The sequence below is a fragment of the Lampetra planeri genome, chromosome 9 (assembly GCF_965212315.1).
Source record: "Lampetra planeri chromosome 9, kcLamPlan1.2.h2, whole genome shotgun sequence".
Taxonomy (NCBI): Eukaryota; Metazoa; Chordata; class Hyperoartia; order Petromyzontiformes; family Petromyzontidae; genus Lampetra; species Lampetra planeri.
The window spans coordinates 4,195,934-4,213,342 of NC_136115.1; the positions used below are offsets into that span (position 1 = coordinate 4,195,934).

The 17,409-nt window shown below is 47.0% G+C and overlaps 2 protein-coding genes across 3 annotated transcripts in view; both read right to left on the minus strand.

The window, feature by feature from the left end:
• LOC144720582 (rho GTPase-activating protein 24-like) overlaps positions 1-8,063 on the minus strand; it is a 96,922-nt gene extending 88,859 nt beyond the window's left edge. The window contains exon 1 of one of the 2 annotated variants that reach the window (XM_078597415.1): positions 7,937-8,063. The gene's annotated coding sequence lies outside the window, so the exon portion shown is untranslated. Of the gene's footprint in view, positions 1-6,734; positions 7,608-7,936 lie in introns of those variants that run through there. The other variant, XM_078597416.1, reaches the window with a different exon arrangement.
• A 132-nt stretch (positions 8,064-8,195) lies between these two features.
• LOC144720583 (uncharacterized) overlaps positions 8,196-17,409 on the minus strand; it is a 32,851-nt gene continuing 23,637 nt past the window's right edge. The window contains exon 10 of the mRNA XM_078597418.1: positions 8,196-15,634. Within this exon, the coding sequence (XP_078453544.1) occupies positions 15,053-15,634 (582 nt within the window). The 3' untranslated portion in view covers positions 8,196-15,052. The remainder of the gene's footprint in view (positions 15,635-17,409) is intronic.

Below are 17,409 nucleotides of genomic sequence, written 5' to 3' on the forward strand. Positions count from 1 at the left end.
CACAACATTATCATTGACCAGCATCGGAACACTTTCCCCCTGTTTCCCACAAGCCAGTTTTGAACACCTCTTTGAAAGCACTGGGGTGTATCATAAACAAAGGCCTGGCTTTGTCACACACGGTTGTGAAAAACGTAACGTGAGTAATGGCATGCTAGCGGTGTTCTAGTATTAGCTCACAATATTTAGAATTCGGGTAGTGGAGCGTTAGTACAGTGGTTAGCGTGCTGCACTTTAAACCCGGTGGCCGAATATATATTCCATGGTGAACTTCTTTCGCACCATACGTCGCCAAACGTGCGAATCAAAAAGCAGTTGTAAATAAATTAGTTTTCAATCTAGATTCAAAAGTGCAAAGCTCCAGTGGCTTCCTAATATCGGACGGAAGAGCGTTCCAGACGGCCGCAGCGTGCGATGCAGTGACCGTCTTTGTTCGATGGCTAGCTGTGAGTAACTTCTGCAACCTGCAGTTCACCAATATGGCTAAGTACGGCCAAACAACCCCCGTGACCGATATGGCATGGGGAGGCCTTCATTCAGCAGCGGATTGACATTACAATATCGATAATTCAGCAATAATAGGCTTCCATGTTACCCATATGTAGAGCAACCTCTCATAGCCATGGCATGTTCACAATGGAATTTACAATGTACTGCCACACTCAGCCAGGGGTTTCAACTTTATTCACATAGCCAGTTATATTTCTTCTGCACTATGCCACAATGCTGCTACATCACATGATGCCATAATATTGGGCACAGACGTGTGGCGAAAATAAATGGGAGCATAGAAGCATAGTACAACAATATATTTTGCTGCACTTTTCTCTGCTGACCACCATGTACTCTTATGGCCATCTATGACAAGAAATGTGTGCTTGGTGGTCACCCATTCAAGCACAACACAGGCTCAAATCCACGCTTAACTTCCAAGATCTAACGATACCAGGCACAGTCCAGGTGATTTGGTAATGGGAAATGTGTTTTTAAAAAGGGATGCAGTATTAGGATGGCAATGGACTTGTAGTGGTAACAGTAGGCTAGACCGGTACAATTTAATTACAATCCCATGCAAATTTGTATAATTATGTTCTGACCACATCTCAAGGTGCTGTATAGGAAAGATAATGCGCGCATTGAGAGGACTCGACTCAAACCATGGATTTTCCTGTGATATTTTGTTTTGCTGTTGTTTTTTTTTAAAGGGGAGAAGCTGACCTGTCGAGTCATACGGGGCAGAGAGGGGGGAAATGGGTTTGCAATCAGGCAGGATGGTAATAAAGACATTTCACAGCGAGACGCAGTGATTCGGCGGAGGAGGAGAGGAGTGGTGGGTCGAGACAGGTCCACCAGGTGGGGCTGTTGTGAGTGACCTCTCAAAGGATGGTGTTTCTAAATCTTGACTTAAAGCTTTCGTGACTGCAGGAATTCATATTCTTTGGGTCTTTCGTTAAAGTCACGTAGATAGATTCAATGAAATAACAAAAAATAACAAAAACTACAACTTTTTTTCTCCTGATGATGATTGCTTATGGCGTGGCTACAATGCGAGTCTTGTCGCAATGGAACGAAGTGGAAATCTCTCACTCGGACGCCTTCACAGCCACCCCGAGACCGCCCCGAGGCACAAATCGGACTGTGGTGTTGCTGCAGCGGTTTCTAATACGAACAACTTAAAATGTTATCTTCATTAGACAATTCACGTTTGAAAAAAAATCATTATAATCTTTGAAATACAATAAAACAATTTATAGAAAAGTCTTTTTTAGGAGAAAAAATAATTTCTCGTCTCCAGCTGCTTGGTGGGACGGCGCCCCAACGGCCCTAGTGGACGAACCGCGCCTAGAGGAGAGGAATCAGAGGTCGCAACCGGGTATCCGATACCCGTACCCTACCCGATACCCGGCTACCCATACCCGACGGGTAGCCGTTTGCGACCCTGGTGCGGCCGGGTACGGGTACGGGTAGGCCGTGAGTCACTGGTGAGTAACTGTTTGTCACTCATTTCCCAACGTCTTGTCTCTTCTCACAATTCAAGTTCCTAGAATCAACCCACCCGCGCCTGCAACATGGCTTCATCCCAGAGGTCGCAATCAGGTACCCGATACCCGTACCCTACCCGTACCCGGCCGGGTACGGGCAGGGTACGGGTACGGCCGGGTACGGGTACCCGTTTGCGACCCTGGTGCGGCCAGGTACGGGTACGGCCGGGTACGGGTACCCGTTTGCGACCCTGGTGCGGCCAGGTACGGGTACGGCCGGGTACGGGTACCCGTTTGCGACCCTGGTGCGGCCGGGTACGGGTACAGCCGGGTACGGGTACCCGTTTGCGACCCTGGTGCGGCCGGGTACGGGTACGGCCGGGTACGGGTACCCGTTTGCGACCCTGGTGCGGCCTGGTACGGGTAAGGAATCAAAACCCGTTTGCGACCTCGGAGAGGAATGTCGCCAGCAGAGAGCTACATTTCAAACTACAGAGCAGCAATTCTAGATTTGAAGTTTTCGTGACTGCAAGGATTCATACTCTTTGGTTTTTTCCGTAAAGTCACGTAAAAAAAAAAGACAGAGACGGAGCGAGTTAATTCTAAATCATGATTAAAAAAAATTAATTTGGACGGAAAGCAAATTTCACAAGCCGGACAAATAATTGGTAAAATATTTGTCGCGAAAGCCTACGTATTAAACAAATCATTGCTCGATTGCGAACTCGGGAGGGGTAATATCAGGGAGGGATGCGACACAAATCCTTGGTCGTAGGAGGATGGAGCACGTGAACGTTGGGAGATTGAATTTAACGGGGAGCAGTTGGCAGAAGGTAGACCACGGAGGAATGCCATGACTGTGAGAGTTATTAGCACAAATTAGTAGGACAAAAATTCAATTATTAGCATTTATTTATCCACAAATGAATGATGTGTATTAAACGCAAAGATTACGACATTCATAAACTGTGATTTGTTTTTAGCGCAACGGTGGTACTAAGCATCCTATCTGTGGTACATGGTTGTCCAATAGGAATAAACATTTTCAAATTTGTGTTTTTTATCAGACAAGGCGTTCATGGGTCGACGGGAATAATATTAAAATAATGATATTAAAAGGATAATATTAAAAGGACAAGTTGTTCCTTAACTCCAGATATGTTGAATGAGTTTCAACACTCACTTTCAGAGGGCCAATTATATTTTTGTATTTGCATTGAAGGGAAATCCATAGTGCCTGGAGATAATTCGCACGTGCTGGGGGACAACGATGAACGACACTCCGGACAGAACGTCTGAAACGTACTCTCTGCGCCACTTCTTACAAGCGCCGACTCATTGACCTGCAGGAGGATAGTGTCACATGCAGGCTCCATCTATGCATGAGCCTCCAACCCCACCTCCAAGTTTTTCTGGATTACGGCATGGACACCGCAACACCCATGTAGGGAGGGGGACTTCCCTTTCCTCGACCCATTTGCCCAGACAATGGCTTTAGGTCTGACAATGCTGTACCATCACATTCATTGTACAAATACAACTACAGCCCTTTTGTCAATCACCTATTGGGAGAGGGCCTCCTCACTCCACGAAGGCCCTGTAGGCTATTTGACCATACTTCACCCCACTGGTCAGTGCGAGTCGTTGAAGGCGATAGTCTAGATGTGGGAGCATCACAGGATTTTTCCGCACTGCTCTCTGCTGCCAATAGCATAGCCTCGCAGCAGCACATTGCATGTTTCATCCATGGTGATTGCCCATCCAGGCACTGTCCATGCTCAATTCTGCTTAGCTTCTGAGATCTGTTGAAATTAAGCACATTCGCAATGATTTGACCTTTGTTTGTCAACAATGTTAGTTGACAAAAAATTCAGAAAAGCAAAAATTCAAGCAATCGGTGCAAGCGGGTAACGGCTCCAAATTTGGCCACAGAAATTACGTTGTCATTGCAGGATTGTATGCACACTGTACAGTACTATAAAATACCGCATTGAAACAAATGATTGAACGCACCACACATGAACGTATGAGACATCCACGCATCACATTTGTAGTCCACATTTGCCAGGTTCTTTCCTGATAACCCGTGAGGATGTTGAGTCCAGCATTATTCCAAGTTCCTTAAATAGAGCAATTCATTATTTTTCAGAGTATGCACATTAATCATATTGACTCCACCTGAGGTGGGTACTTCGGAAACTCGAGCAGAGCTTATGTTGGCTCCACAAACTGGACGAAAAATCGTACCCTGTGTACTTGGCCTGACCCACAGTGTGTGGAATTAAAGCACCTGGTCACGTGATTCCTGTGTTTACAGCCAAGTGTGTGAGTTCATCTCTCCAGATCTTACATTAAAAAAAAATAGGGAATTGATACAAATACACTATTTAAAATTTTACGAACCTATTTACAGTTTCTTTGGTCAGTTCATGTCTGGATTGTGATCCCCTGTGCCCCATGTTGGTTATGGGAGTTGCTTGGCAGTAGGGTGTCGCGGTGGCGAGATGTTAACTCCCTCTCCTGGTATGCAGGAGGTCGTGGGTTCGATCCAGACCGTTGACGCCTGCTGTATATTTAGAGTTTGCATGTCTCTTTCCGTGGTCGCGTGGATTTTGCTCCAGGCCCTCCGGTTTTTCCCTCCACATTTAGAAACGTGCGTTTAGAGTATTTGCCTGTTATACATTTCCACACGATAAGCCACTTCGTTATTTGTGGCCAGGTCGCTTCTGAAAAAGAGCTACATAGCTCAATGGTCCTGACCTGGGTGAAATAAAAATAGTATATAACAAAAATTGGTTCACCACGCTGCTCAGTGCAGTTTGATGAATGGGGGGATGGGGGGGAGGGACCGTTTCAGATGTTGCTCGCCACAGATGTCAGCTGTGGCCAAAAAGCAAACTCAGGCCGCTGGGCTCATGGACCCAATAATGTTAACCACCGCGGCTCTGTTCCACCCTATAAACTTACGCTCTTTGTATAAACTGTCTTGTTTATGAAGACATTTATGAACCCATAAACACATACTTCAATAGGCGCTGGCGTGGCACTTGCTCCACAGGTTCACAGTTCGAAATGCAGAGGCCGCCTTGGTTATTACCGCAGATGTACGTACCGTAAAATATAATACGCGCCGTCCGCTTCACAGTGGACGTTAAAGAGCTTGGGGGCGTCACGTGTAAGAGTGGGCCGTCGTTCGTTGGCGTCATGGTCCAATTTTTCCGAATCCGAAATATTACCCGTAAATTGCTCAAATAGGAATGCACGTAGCAATTATCGCCCTCTACCGCAAAAAAAAATTGGCAGGACCATCTTGAAAAATAATTCGACTCAATGAGGCTTTCTTGCTTAAGCGTAATATCATTAATAATGCATTACAGTAATACCATCGTGATGAACGCAATGAATGACCACTAGCATTTTTGTTAAACGTTCAACACCTTAGTGTGTGCAAGCAGATGTCGAATGCTCGACGAATAACGCGCCACTTTGTCACGCAGCCCGTTCATACTGGGGAGCAACTTTCGTTTGGCATTTCACTTGCGGGGTAATCTATCTTCTGAGAGCTGCCCCAGATAAACCGTGGCACACGGCGTTCAACCTTGAAGCCCACATACTTATACTCGGCTGCCAACGGTAAACGCCCTGCAGATGCACCATGAGATAGGGGACAAGACCGCTCGCGGCTTGACGCACAGGCAAACCGAGAGGCTTCAAATGGGCCGCTTATTTTCAGCCGTAATTACACGCCAAAGCACGACCCGTGAACAAGCAAAGAACAATAGCTCTATAAATATTGTACCCGACTTATCCTCCCCGACGCTGGCATACGACCAAACATTGTAGAGTAAGCTAAAGTTGTACGGTTCTTCTTTCCTTACAGCAGATGACGGATGCAATTTTTTAGCCCGAGTTCCCCCCAAGACTGCTGAACGATTACTTAAAATTTTACACGAAGTGAAATATGTATTACCCTACTTTTAGCGCAAGGAGATATTTTTGTATTATTATTTTAAAACTGGACAAAATTTTTCGAGCGTTTGCATTTTGGGTTTGGGCCAACATCTGAATGAGTGTCTCTTCCACCAAATGGCAACGTAGTTGTAACTGCCTGTAACGAGGGGGCTCTTGTGTTCGTCCATCACATGGGTCCGCTGGCACAGGCTGCACACGTTAGTGTGCATCTAATGCGGCTACGTTTTTATTTCAATGGTCATAACGTACTAACACCAGAAGAGTAATTTAACTTCACCTGTCATGGTGTGGGCCATCCAACAAGTTCAGAGGACAGGCTCATAATAATGCCATCGGCTACTCTATAGGTACTGGCTTTTTGTCAATTCGCTGTCATTCAGCCAGGTGAGAGCCCAAGTCAGCATTATGCCATTACGCATCGCCATACATATGCATCAACATCAATACGGATCTTTAAAATACGCAAACCATCATTACATTCCAAACCATCGGCTCTTTATGAATCCGCATTAAATGAATACAAATCTCGTTTTTTGTCATTACGCTGTTACCCTGTACTCCACTTATCTCTTCAAAAGCACTGCGTTCATGGCACACACTATGTAAAAAAACATTTGTACGCCCTAAAAAAAATTCAACAGGAACACATCAATATACACTCTGGAGCCACATGCACGTGCTTGTTCATTATTCACAACAGTCCAAGTATGAAGGTAGTTTCCACCGGCAAAAACTGACAGTCGGCACGATGTCCCGTTGCGCGCCGCCGTGTCCACCCACCTCGTCCCCTGAACTCCCTCCTTGCGTCCCCGTGCCGGCGACGCGGGCGAGACGATTTACGGGTGCAGCTGGGAGCATTCCTGGAGCGCTCTCAACCTCGGTTGTAGCAGTAGCATGGGGATTGGCGAGCCAGCGAACGAACGACGGCACAGCAAAGCTTGCCTCACCACGACCACCACTCCCCGAACAACCACGAACCCGCACTTCCTCTGCAGCTCGATCTCCGCTTTCAGTCAAAGCGAGCGTGGGTCCAGCTGTGTGCAGCAAGCACTCGGTTGATGGTAGTGGTGGTGGGGGGGTGTAAGCGAGCGAGTGAGCTAGCCACGGCAATTAAGTTCACTGAAGGCAGATGGAGCCGAGTTGGAATGAGAGCACGGGGAATGGAAGAGCGTGGGAAGAAGAGCAGGCGATCGAGCGAACGCCTATAGAAAATGAGTCACTTGTGAAACAGCCCTGCCAAGCCTAACTTTGTCCCGAAGTAAAACAAAACGCACGAATGACCGGAGCCAAAAACCTGTGTATGTGTGTGTGTCTCGTGGCGGCGGCGGCTCGAATTAGATCGTGAACGACCGGGCAAGTTGGCCAAAGCGGCGTGGCCAAACGCAGCCACAAAAAAAAAAAATCCGTCGTTAAGCGAGGTGCATTCGAGCGACCGTCCCCGGTAGCCTTGAGACACTTTCACGAGCAGGGCTGATGACGGTCGAACGCGCGGAGGGTGCCGGGCAACCGATCCGCGGCTCCCCGCTGCTCGTTCGCCAGAGTTTGAGGTGACCCTCGGCCGGCAGTCGCGATGTGGCCGTGGCAGTTGCAGTTGCACTTGGAGGAGGGAGGCAGGGAGGCTATACTCGGCGAGAACTGACATCTATCGGCTCTCTCCACCCCCCACCACCACCACCCCTCGTCGGCATTTTTCACTTGGTCTCACAATCCGCCAAAGCGGTGGGCGGTGTTGAGAATCCACTTGGCGCAACTTAAGCGAATGGTGAAAATACATTCATGAAAAGCGCACGCGCACGATTTGAATGTGTGAGAAAAAAATAAATCACGAGTTAAAATTAGAAAAAAACCCACAGACGTTTGCTACGAGTCACACAATTGCAAGGTTAAAGCACTGCTCGGCGACTTGTATTTACTGTATTTTGTGTGGAGATATATTAGTAAAGTAAAAAATAAACATTCTTTACATTCCATGAGAAACGTACCTTTCTCAGGGTCCCTCAGCTTGTTGACTTAAAATGTTCAAAACGTTACGTTGCAATCGGATGGCCACGAAATGCCCCGGTGTAGAATGTTACTCTTGAGTCTAGCACATGAAGTAAATGTATAGTGGCAGTGGGGTCCCCCCCCACCTTAGCAAAAAAATGCTATCACGTGTCCAGACCTAAAACCAGTTCCTCATCGCAAACACAGATTGACTTGTGATGCCACTTCCTTTCCAAGAGAAGAGAGAGAGAGAGGAAAAAAAGAGAGGTCTGTTTATTATTCATCCAAAACGAAGTCTTAACACGTTGCGGACGTAATGTTGAACATTTTCTGGTGTACGCATTTTTTCGTGAGCTTAGGCTGCTCGTGAAGTAACGTACCCGTTGAAAAACTGAACTAAATAAAAACATTTTAATTTTTACCCGGTGAGGCTCACTGAGCAATATAGCTCGTTTTCAGAAGCGACCTGGCCACAAATGATAGCTCAACGAAGTGGCTTATTGTGTGGAAATGTCTAGCAGGCAAATACTATAAAAGCACGTTTCTAAATGTGGGGGGGGGGGGGGGGAAATCGGAGGGCCTGGAGCAAAATCCACGCGACCACGGAGAGACACGCAAACTCCAAATATACAGCAGGCATCAATGATCGGGATCGAACCCACGACCTCCTGCATACCAGGCGAGGGAGTTAACATCTCGCCACCGCGACACCCTACAGCCAAACAACTCCCATAACCACCAGGGAGCACAGGGGATCACAATCCAGCCATGAACTGACCAAAGAAAATGTAAATATGTTCATACAAATTAAGGGTTGCGATCGAACCTACGACCTCCTGTATACCAGGAAAGGCAGTTAACATCTCGTCACCGCAGCACCATATCGTGGCTACTACTTACAGTACACACTTAAACAAATTGCAAACGTTCAAAAAATATATCTTAAAATAATCGATTTGTCATCTCGTCATGGTTAGATATTGGCTTGTAAATTTGGAGAAGTCGTACAGGAATGGAACATTTTCCGAAAGGAAATTTAACCCGCCGAGGTGTAACAAATGCACCTTCCACGTGCTCAGTGGTGAACTTTACTGGCAGGGCATGTCACGAGGACACGTGCTTGCCATGTGTCCAGTTTTCCAGCCATCGCTCTCGGATGAGAAAAAATAAGCTCGTAAAGCCCCTTTGTTAATCCACTGCTGGATGAAAGTCCTCCCAGTGCCGCGTAAGTCATGGGGGGTGGGGGGTAGGGTTATGTGACCGTGCATACTTTCATACTTTCACCACGCCGGTCAGCGATGGCTGGCGAAGGGGTAGGAGGTGGGATCGGTGCGGATGTCACTCGCCACGAATGTTAAACCACGGGCGGGAAATCGAACTCAGTTAGGCGGGTTCAGTGCGCTCACGCACTGTACCAGAGTATTTATATATTTTTTTAAAAAAAAGTAAATGTGGAAATCTCAAAGTCAGTGGTAAACAAATTTACACGTAGATCGTGTAAAATTGCGTATGGATTTTTTGTTTGTTTAAGACTGAAAAGTATCATCTGAGTATCAACAAAGCAAGCAGAAGACCGATGATCGTCCATTTTCAACACGTGGCATCAGTGGCTTCCAAACCAGCAACTTTCAAGCCACCTTCAGTCTCCACCAAAATTAGCAATTTACTTTCAGACGAGCCAAGAAGGAAAATCATGACTACCGATAACGGGACGTTTCAGTTCGCCTAAAACAACGCGTTGCAAGGGAACGCCACACTTAATTCAATTTGAAACGCGTCCAAATGCCGAGTACTTCCAGACTGAAATACCTTTCTTCCAATAGCCAGCAGAAAAATGCATGTTGAAATCCAATAGTGGGGTGTTTAGCGAATGGCATGTTACATTACAGTCCGGTGGAATAAAATTCGTGGCGCGAGCACTGACATTTGCTTATGTAAGTGACCCCTCGTATAAATGCAGGCATTTACATCGACAAAGCTGGGCAAGCGTTGACAACATCTACACCCAGCGAGTCATTGCATCGACCGCGTGGATTCATTTCTGTTTTGCAACAAACTTGCCCTTGTTCAAACACTGTACCGTAGGCTTGGACATATTTACCGCATTCACGCGTTTCCTGAAAATACCGATGTAGGCCGCGTAACATGTGAACGTTGCACACAAACAACATTGGCGAGGGAGAAAACAAACCCAGTGGTTTTCAGGGCCTGTGGCGTCGTCACCCACACGTCCAAATCTCAGGGGAACCCATCATCCATTCATCTGCATTGCTTTTGCACACGAGGTATTATGTTTTAATTGCAAACATGTTTTAAAAAAAAATGTGCATCAATGTGAGAGTTGATAATTGTTTTTTACCCTTCTATCTGGCAACAAAACTGACACCTTATTACAAGGAGTCATGTTATAATGCAAACAAAAAACACAACTCTGATAATGTGCACTGTCCTTGAAGTTGATTGGTCCACACCCGAGACAGCTTTCCTTAGAGCCTAGTCTCACATGGGTTGGACCAAATGACGCCAAAAGGAGCACAACTCAAAGACAATGCACCATCAGAGTATGAGAGCTCGGGGTAAGCATTTACACAATGAATGTGAGAGTTCCCGATGGCAGATCCTATTATCGGACACATCTATCCGGGAACTTCATGCCTATCCGCGCGAGTATCAGGAAGTTGCAATTTTCCACCGCTTCCTAGTCAACTTCAATATTCACGAAAACAATGTAGATAATGGTAGAATGCTTCCACTTCTAGACGACTCCTCTTACACGTGAAAGGACACGACATAGCAGCACGAATTTCACGCTTACACGAGGACACGTCCGGGTGACTCTTATCCGAGGATGAATTACGAATAATAGGTCAAATGTGTCGCCACTGCTTGGTTACTCCGCGTATCCATCCATGATCATACGCGGACGACTGCATACATTGAGCGCTTCCAATAAGCCACGTCTGGGTGAATGACTCAGGGATAAACGTAGCTAATCGATTGATTTGGCACCACTTCCGGGGTCACTATTATCTGAACAAAAAGGGGAATGGGAAGAATCCATACAGGGATCATTTGAATTTTTTTTAAAGATCCCATTGGTGTTACAATGACACAAGGTGTGTGTTATATATATACAGATATATATACACTCGGTAATCTGTTCGCGGGTGAATGTTGGACGGTGCGTGTTGTCGCAAGAAACGAATGTAAAAACCACACTGGGATGAGATGCTGATTCCTTGCGCACTAATGTGTTTTTCTCCGTGTGCATAGCAACAAGTTTTGGTTATTCCCGGGACAGCAGGAACACCCCGAACATGCGCCAGATGTTGGCGTTCAAAAGTCATTTAAGGCTCGCAACACTTTGCACAAATTTTGGTGGAATGACGCCGACGGATAAATATTGTTTCACTCTCTCGGCAACTACTCCTAGCAACAAGTACACACTTTTTTTAAGAGCAGCACGTCAATTTTGACCTGAAAGGAAAATAAGTATTGATTTTACGTCTTTTTTTAAATGCTTAAAAAACATGCAAACGTGTTGCATGTATACCATTTTATTCAACTTAATTTACACATGATCTCTACTTGCACGTGACCACTCCAATGAACATATATTTTTAACCTGCTTGCAAAGTCCTGTCTTAACTAAATGTAAGAGGCCAGCCATTAATGACGTCACGCGATTTTTGATGATTTTTACCCCCCCCCCCTCGTCACACAGCGTCACAAAAAGTCAGCCCCCCTCAAATATGACGTCACAAAGCTCTGCCCCCCCCCCCTCTTGAAAATAAAACATGCTTCAAATCGCTTTAAACTATTGTCATTGTAGTGCGTATTTAATGTAGCGCTGCACTCTGATGTTGTAGGACTATAGTTATAATAATTCTATATTTATTTAAGTTGCGCAATTTGATGTGACGTCACATTTCTCACCCCTCCCCTCGTCACACATCGTCACAAATGTCTGACCCCCCGCCCCCCCCCAGGTGCGTGACGTCATTTATGGACGGCCCCTAACCTAAAAATATGGTAAAATACATATGGCTACAATGCCAGATTGGTTACAAGACAATTTGGGATTTCTATCACATCTAAATGTAGCTGCACCCTCCAGACATTGTGCAGTAAGAGTGTGCTAAATTGATTATGTGGAGGCGGTCAATGCAAGAGAAGAACTAAAAATGAATGTTTTGAGCTTAGACTTGTTTGTAGAGAAGCGTGGGTTCGGCAGCGCGAATGGCTGGGAGCAGGGAACTCCACAGATTGCATAGAAAGCCTTGGTTGCCGCGGCAGGGAGTGCGTGGAGGAGAGACTTGAAGTGAAATGAGACGATACGTAGGCAGAAGGAAGTCTGTGAAGGCCTTCTCCAGTGAAGATCGTCACAAGGCTCTTCATATGAGTAACACCAGCAGGCAATGCTGGGGTTTTTTTGTGCCATCAAATGTCGCCATTTACGTTCTTTATTCAGACAGCGTAGCCACACAACAGCGAACAACCTAAGACCACAACACCACAGAGCTTCTCCCCGATTCTCCCATCGACTCATGTCTGCCATGAATGTTACCGCTTGTCTCAATAATTGTGGCCACCTTCTTGGTTCTTCCGGTAAAGTCACGTAGAAGGGAAATAATAAAATAATAAAAATAAAACATAATAAAATAATTCTCACGACGTTTCGGCCACAACGCAAGCAGCCGGTGAAGAACAGGTCTGTCGGAAAGACAGCTGTTCCGACAGACCTGTTCTTAACCTGAGGACGGCTGCTTGCGTTGTGGCCGAAACGTCGTGATAATTATTTTATTATTTTATTTTTATAATTTTATTATTTCCCTTCTACGTGACTTTACCGAAAGAACCAAGAAGATGAATCCCTGCAGTCACGAAAGCTTTAAATCGAAAAAAAAAAGATGATGATGTTGATGATGTTGATGATGATGTTGATGTTAATGATGATGATGTTGATGTTAATGATGATGATGTTGATGATGTTGATGATGATGTTGATGATGATGATGTGAATGACGCTGTCTTTCCGACAGACCTGTTCTTCACCTGAGGACGGCTGCTTGCGTTGTGGCCGAAACGTCGTGAGAATTATTTTATTATTATTATTTTATTTTTATAATTTTATTATTTCCCTTCTACGTGATTTTACCGAAAGAACCAAGAAGATGAATCCCTGCAGTCACGAAAGCTTTAAATGGAAATTGTATTATATTTTATTTTTATTATTTTATTATGTTTTATTTGTATTATTTTATTATGTGTTATTTTTATTATTTTATTATTTCCCTTCTACGTGACTTTACCGAAAGAACCAAGAAGATGAATCCCTGCAGTCACGAAAGCTTTAAATCGAAATTATTTTATTATGTTTTATTTTTATTATTTTATTATTTCCCTTCTACGTGACTTTACCGAAAGAACCAAGAAGATGAATCCCTGCAGTCACGAAAGAAGCTTTAAATCGAAAAATTGTGGCCACGCCATGAGATGAAACCGTCTATTTGGAACTCTCCGAGCAGAAAACCGCTCGCGGCAGGAGACGTCCCAGAATTACGTTGACCCATTTTTACCCGACACACTCGGGGGTCCTCCTCCGTGTCCCCCTGGCACCGTGCTGCTAAACATTTCTGCTGCGTGGCAAAACCACGATTTGTAAATTCTCAGAGCTGGAATTTAGTCCCTAAATTAAGTCGGGAACAAGTTGATTGAATGAGGGTTTGTGTGTGGGCGTGTGTGTGTGTGTGCAGTCATTGGTGACTGGGTCAAGGCCCATAACCTTTCGATATCCGAAACTCCAGTTTTAAGGGGGCTCTAATGAAACCTGGATTCAAACCCAGAAATTCAGTGGTGCTGGCTTGGCGTTCTGTTCCCACGAGCCATTCGGCCACCTCTCAATGAGAACGACTTTCTAACATACGTGGAGTAATTCACAAAGTAGCCAGTTGCTCACTAAAACATCTACAAAGCTTGTGGCTTCATAGTGCGAGTTTGCATTTCCTGTACAGCAGAGGTCGCAAACGGGTTTTGATTCCTTACCCGTACCCTTGCCCGGCCGCACCAGGGTCGAAAACGGGTACCCATACCCGTACCCTACCCGATACCCGGCTACCCGTACCCGGCCGGGTATCGGGTAGGGTACGGGTACCCGATTGCGACCTCTGGGGATGAAACCATGTTGCAGGCGCGGGTGGGTTGATTCTAGGAACTTGAATTGTGAGAAGAGACAAGACATTGGGAAATGAGTGACAAACGGTGACTCACCAGTGACTCACGGCCTACCCGTACCCGTACCCGGCCGCACCAGGGTCGCAAATGGGTACCCGTACCCGGCCGGGTACGGGTAGCCGGGTATCGGGTAGGGTACGGGTATCAGGTACCCGGTTGCGACCTCTGCTGTACAATTACTTTCATCTGAACAAAACACAACACGTAAATAATAATAAAAAAGTACTTATTCCTGATACATTTAAACAAAATATTAAAAAAGACTTCAACTTTATAGCCAACGGAATTAGTTTTACATCTAGCTCGCGCCAATATCACACGGGAAAAACGGTCACAACAAAGAACGGCCGCACTTTATGAAAAGCAGCACGCGGGCATCGTTCTGCAACGTTAACGAGGCCGGTAAGCGAGTGGCAGGGCGAGGATGGAGCAACTGCGTGAATTTGGAAGCGTCTCAAGGCCCGGTCGCTATAATCCTCTCTTCTCAGTGTCACATTGACCTTCGAGACACAGCCCACCTTCCAACCTCACTCTCACCCAGTTTACCATTCTTCTTGAACAGAAGCACAACGAACGCTGCGCTGTCAAGCGATGGGCCAGTTAACGTGAGAAATGACCGCGGGAGCAATGGAATGGATGTCGCTCGAAAGCTTTCACAAATTTGCAGGCCAACAATTTGAAACGCGGGGAATGCTTGGAATAGGGGGGGGGGGGTTGGGGGACAAACTACAATCACGAGGGGTGGCAGATTCTCCCTTTAACCCACAAACGACACAAAAACAACCAAATTGCCAAGTCGTACTAAAAACACAAGACACCAAACGCCCTCATACGATGAAACGCCAACCTGGCTCCACAGGCACATCATTTGAAAGGCTCAGTCAGATCTGCTCTGCCACCAGCGCAGTTTTAAGCCCAACGCCGCCACCACCACCACCGACGCCTGCGGCGGCGGCAGCGGCGTGTTCACCCCAAATGAGGAAACGAAGGACATTGGCCAATCCCCGCAGCAGCCCGCCGCGGTGGCGACGGGCCCCCGCCGGGTGGCCCAGCACGGTCGTCACCCCGGCCGCCACGTACGACAGCTGCATCGCCAGCAGGCAGCACACCCACAGCAGGCAGCCGACGTTCACCAGCAGCAGCAGCGCCGGCCACGAGTCGCGGGTCATGGCCAACGCGGCTGCAGCGGCCCAGCGGCCATAGTCGGGCCGCAGCCCGGCGAGGTGGGGGCCGCCGACGCCGCCGCCGACGCCACCGGGGCTTGGCGGAACGACGCGGGCCATGTACGCGACGACGGTGCACGAGAAGCAGAACTGGCACAGCGCGACGAGGACGAGCAGCAGCACGAAGGCGCGGTGGTTGCGTCGCGCGACGCACACCAGCAGGAAGAGGCAGTGGTGGTCCATGCCCTCCATGCAGGCATCGCACAGGCGGCAGTGCTTGGTCCAGGCGGGCTGCACCAGCTGAGGGTACAACAGAAACGCTGTCGTCGAGAACGGAGAATGTGTGTGGATGTGGTTTTTTTGGGGGGCGAGGGGGGGGGGTTTGTAAATCGATTTTATTGGAACGTCTTGGTTTATACGAGCAACCTGCAAATCCTCTGAAGCTTAATAGCCATCCCCCCAGCCAGCCAAACATTTTAAAATAATAAAGTATGGTACACGTGGCGTAAGAATGTTAATAGAATCTGGGTTTGCAAGACGTCGTTACGTGGTGTTATTTACTAGGCATGTGTAACAATGTTCCCGCGGTGCGTAAATCAGGCACTGCGGGGCTACGTTGTGGGAATCAGGCGGCAGTGCAGCAAAATCCATTGTTGCGCTGTGCTACGGTGCCCCCGTCTGTGCTTTCCGCCTTCACCAACCTGCACCGGGCATCGTGGTTAGGTAAGGTGAAATAAATATTCTTAGGTTTTTTTTCGGTAAAATCACGTAGGTAAAAAAATTTAAATTAATTTTTTACCTACGTGACTTTACCAAAAAAACCTACGAATATGAATCCTTGCAGTCACGAAAGCTTCAAATCTAGAATGGTGAAATAACCCCCATCACCCGCATGGTGCGAAAGATGTTCAACATACATGGCGTGGACAGGCCCTCATCCAGCAGTGCGTTGATAACAGGGCTGCACATGCAGATGTCAAAAATCCCCCACGCCCAACCCGCTTCCCCCACGTGATTCGATGAAGTATCATGATTCTAGGTGGCGACTTAAGTCGAGAATTCGATTCGTTTCCGTAGTGGTGAATGCAGTGTCTCCTCAGGGATCAAGTGAACTATTCACGTACAACACGTATAATTTGTATGCACATATCTGCAGAATAAGAAGAAGACGATTTATATCGACAAACGGATGCATCGTTTGATGGGCGGGTTTGCCTACGGGGGACGAGTTCGGGTGCAGCGAGGTGGACAGGCGGATGTAACGCGATGTGGGCGCCCGCTGTAAGGTGATGACAAATAAGACGTCGAGAGGAGGGCGGGTGGGGATGGGGGCGACGGAGGAAACGCTACAAGATGAACGAGTGATATGTTTCGATTCAAAGCTTTCGTGACTGCACTGATTCATCTTCTTGGTTCTTTTGGTAAAGTCACGTAGAAGGGAAATAATAAAATAATAAAACATAATAAAATAATTCTCACGACGTTTCGGCCACAACGCAAGCAGCCGTCCTCAGGTGAAGAACAGGTCTGTCGGGAAGACAGCGTCTGAATGAAACACCCTAGGCTTGGAACGTATATTTAAGCTGGGTTGGAGGGGGAAGAGCGCCTTGACAAAAGAATTTGCATATCAAGAGGAAATTAGCATATTTATGGGAAATGCAGATATGGAATTTTTTACACATCACACTGGGTGCTCAATTGAGGCTGAGTCGACCTAACGGAGGCCCAGGACCGGTTCAGAAAATCGTCACCGGTGTTCACCGTGAGCCAGCCAGGGAATCGAACCCCGGTATGGCCGGGTTCGAAGTGCGTCGCGAGCTCACCGCTCCTCCTCAGTAGACGCCACCTCGTGGCCACAAGATGTATTGCACCACGGGACCCCACTCGCCCCACGGGGGCGTTTTTAACTTTAACGCAGCGGCAGCAGCAGCAGCAACGGCGGTTGCGCAACGAGGTCACCGTGTTGTGTTTTGTTCAACAGCTTTCGCCACGGCTTGTGAGGCAATTGTGGAAAAACGAGCGCTTTCCAAACATGTGGCCTTACCCACAGTGCCGGATTAAGCTAGCGCGGGGTC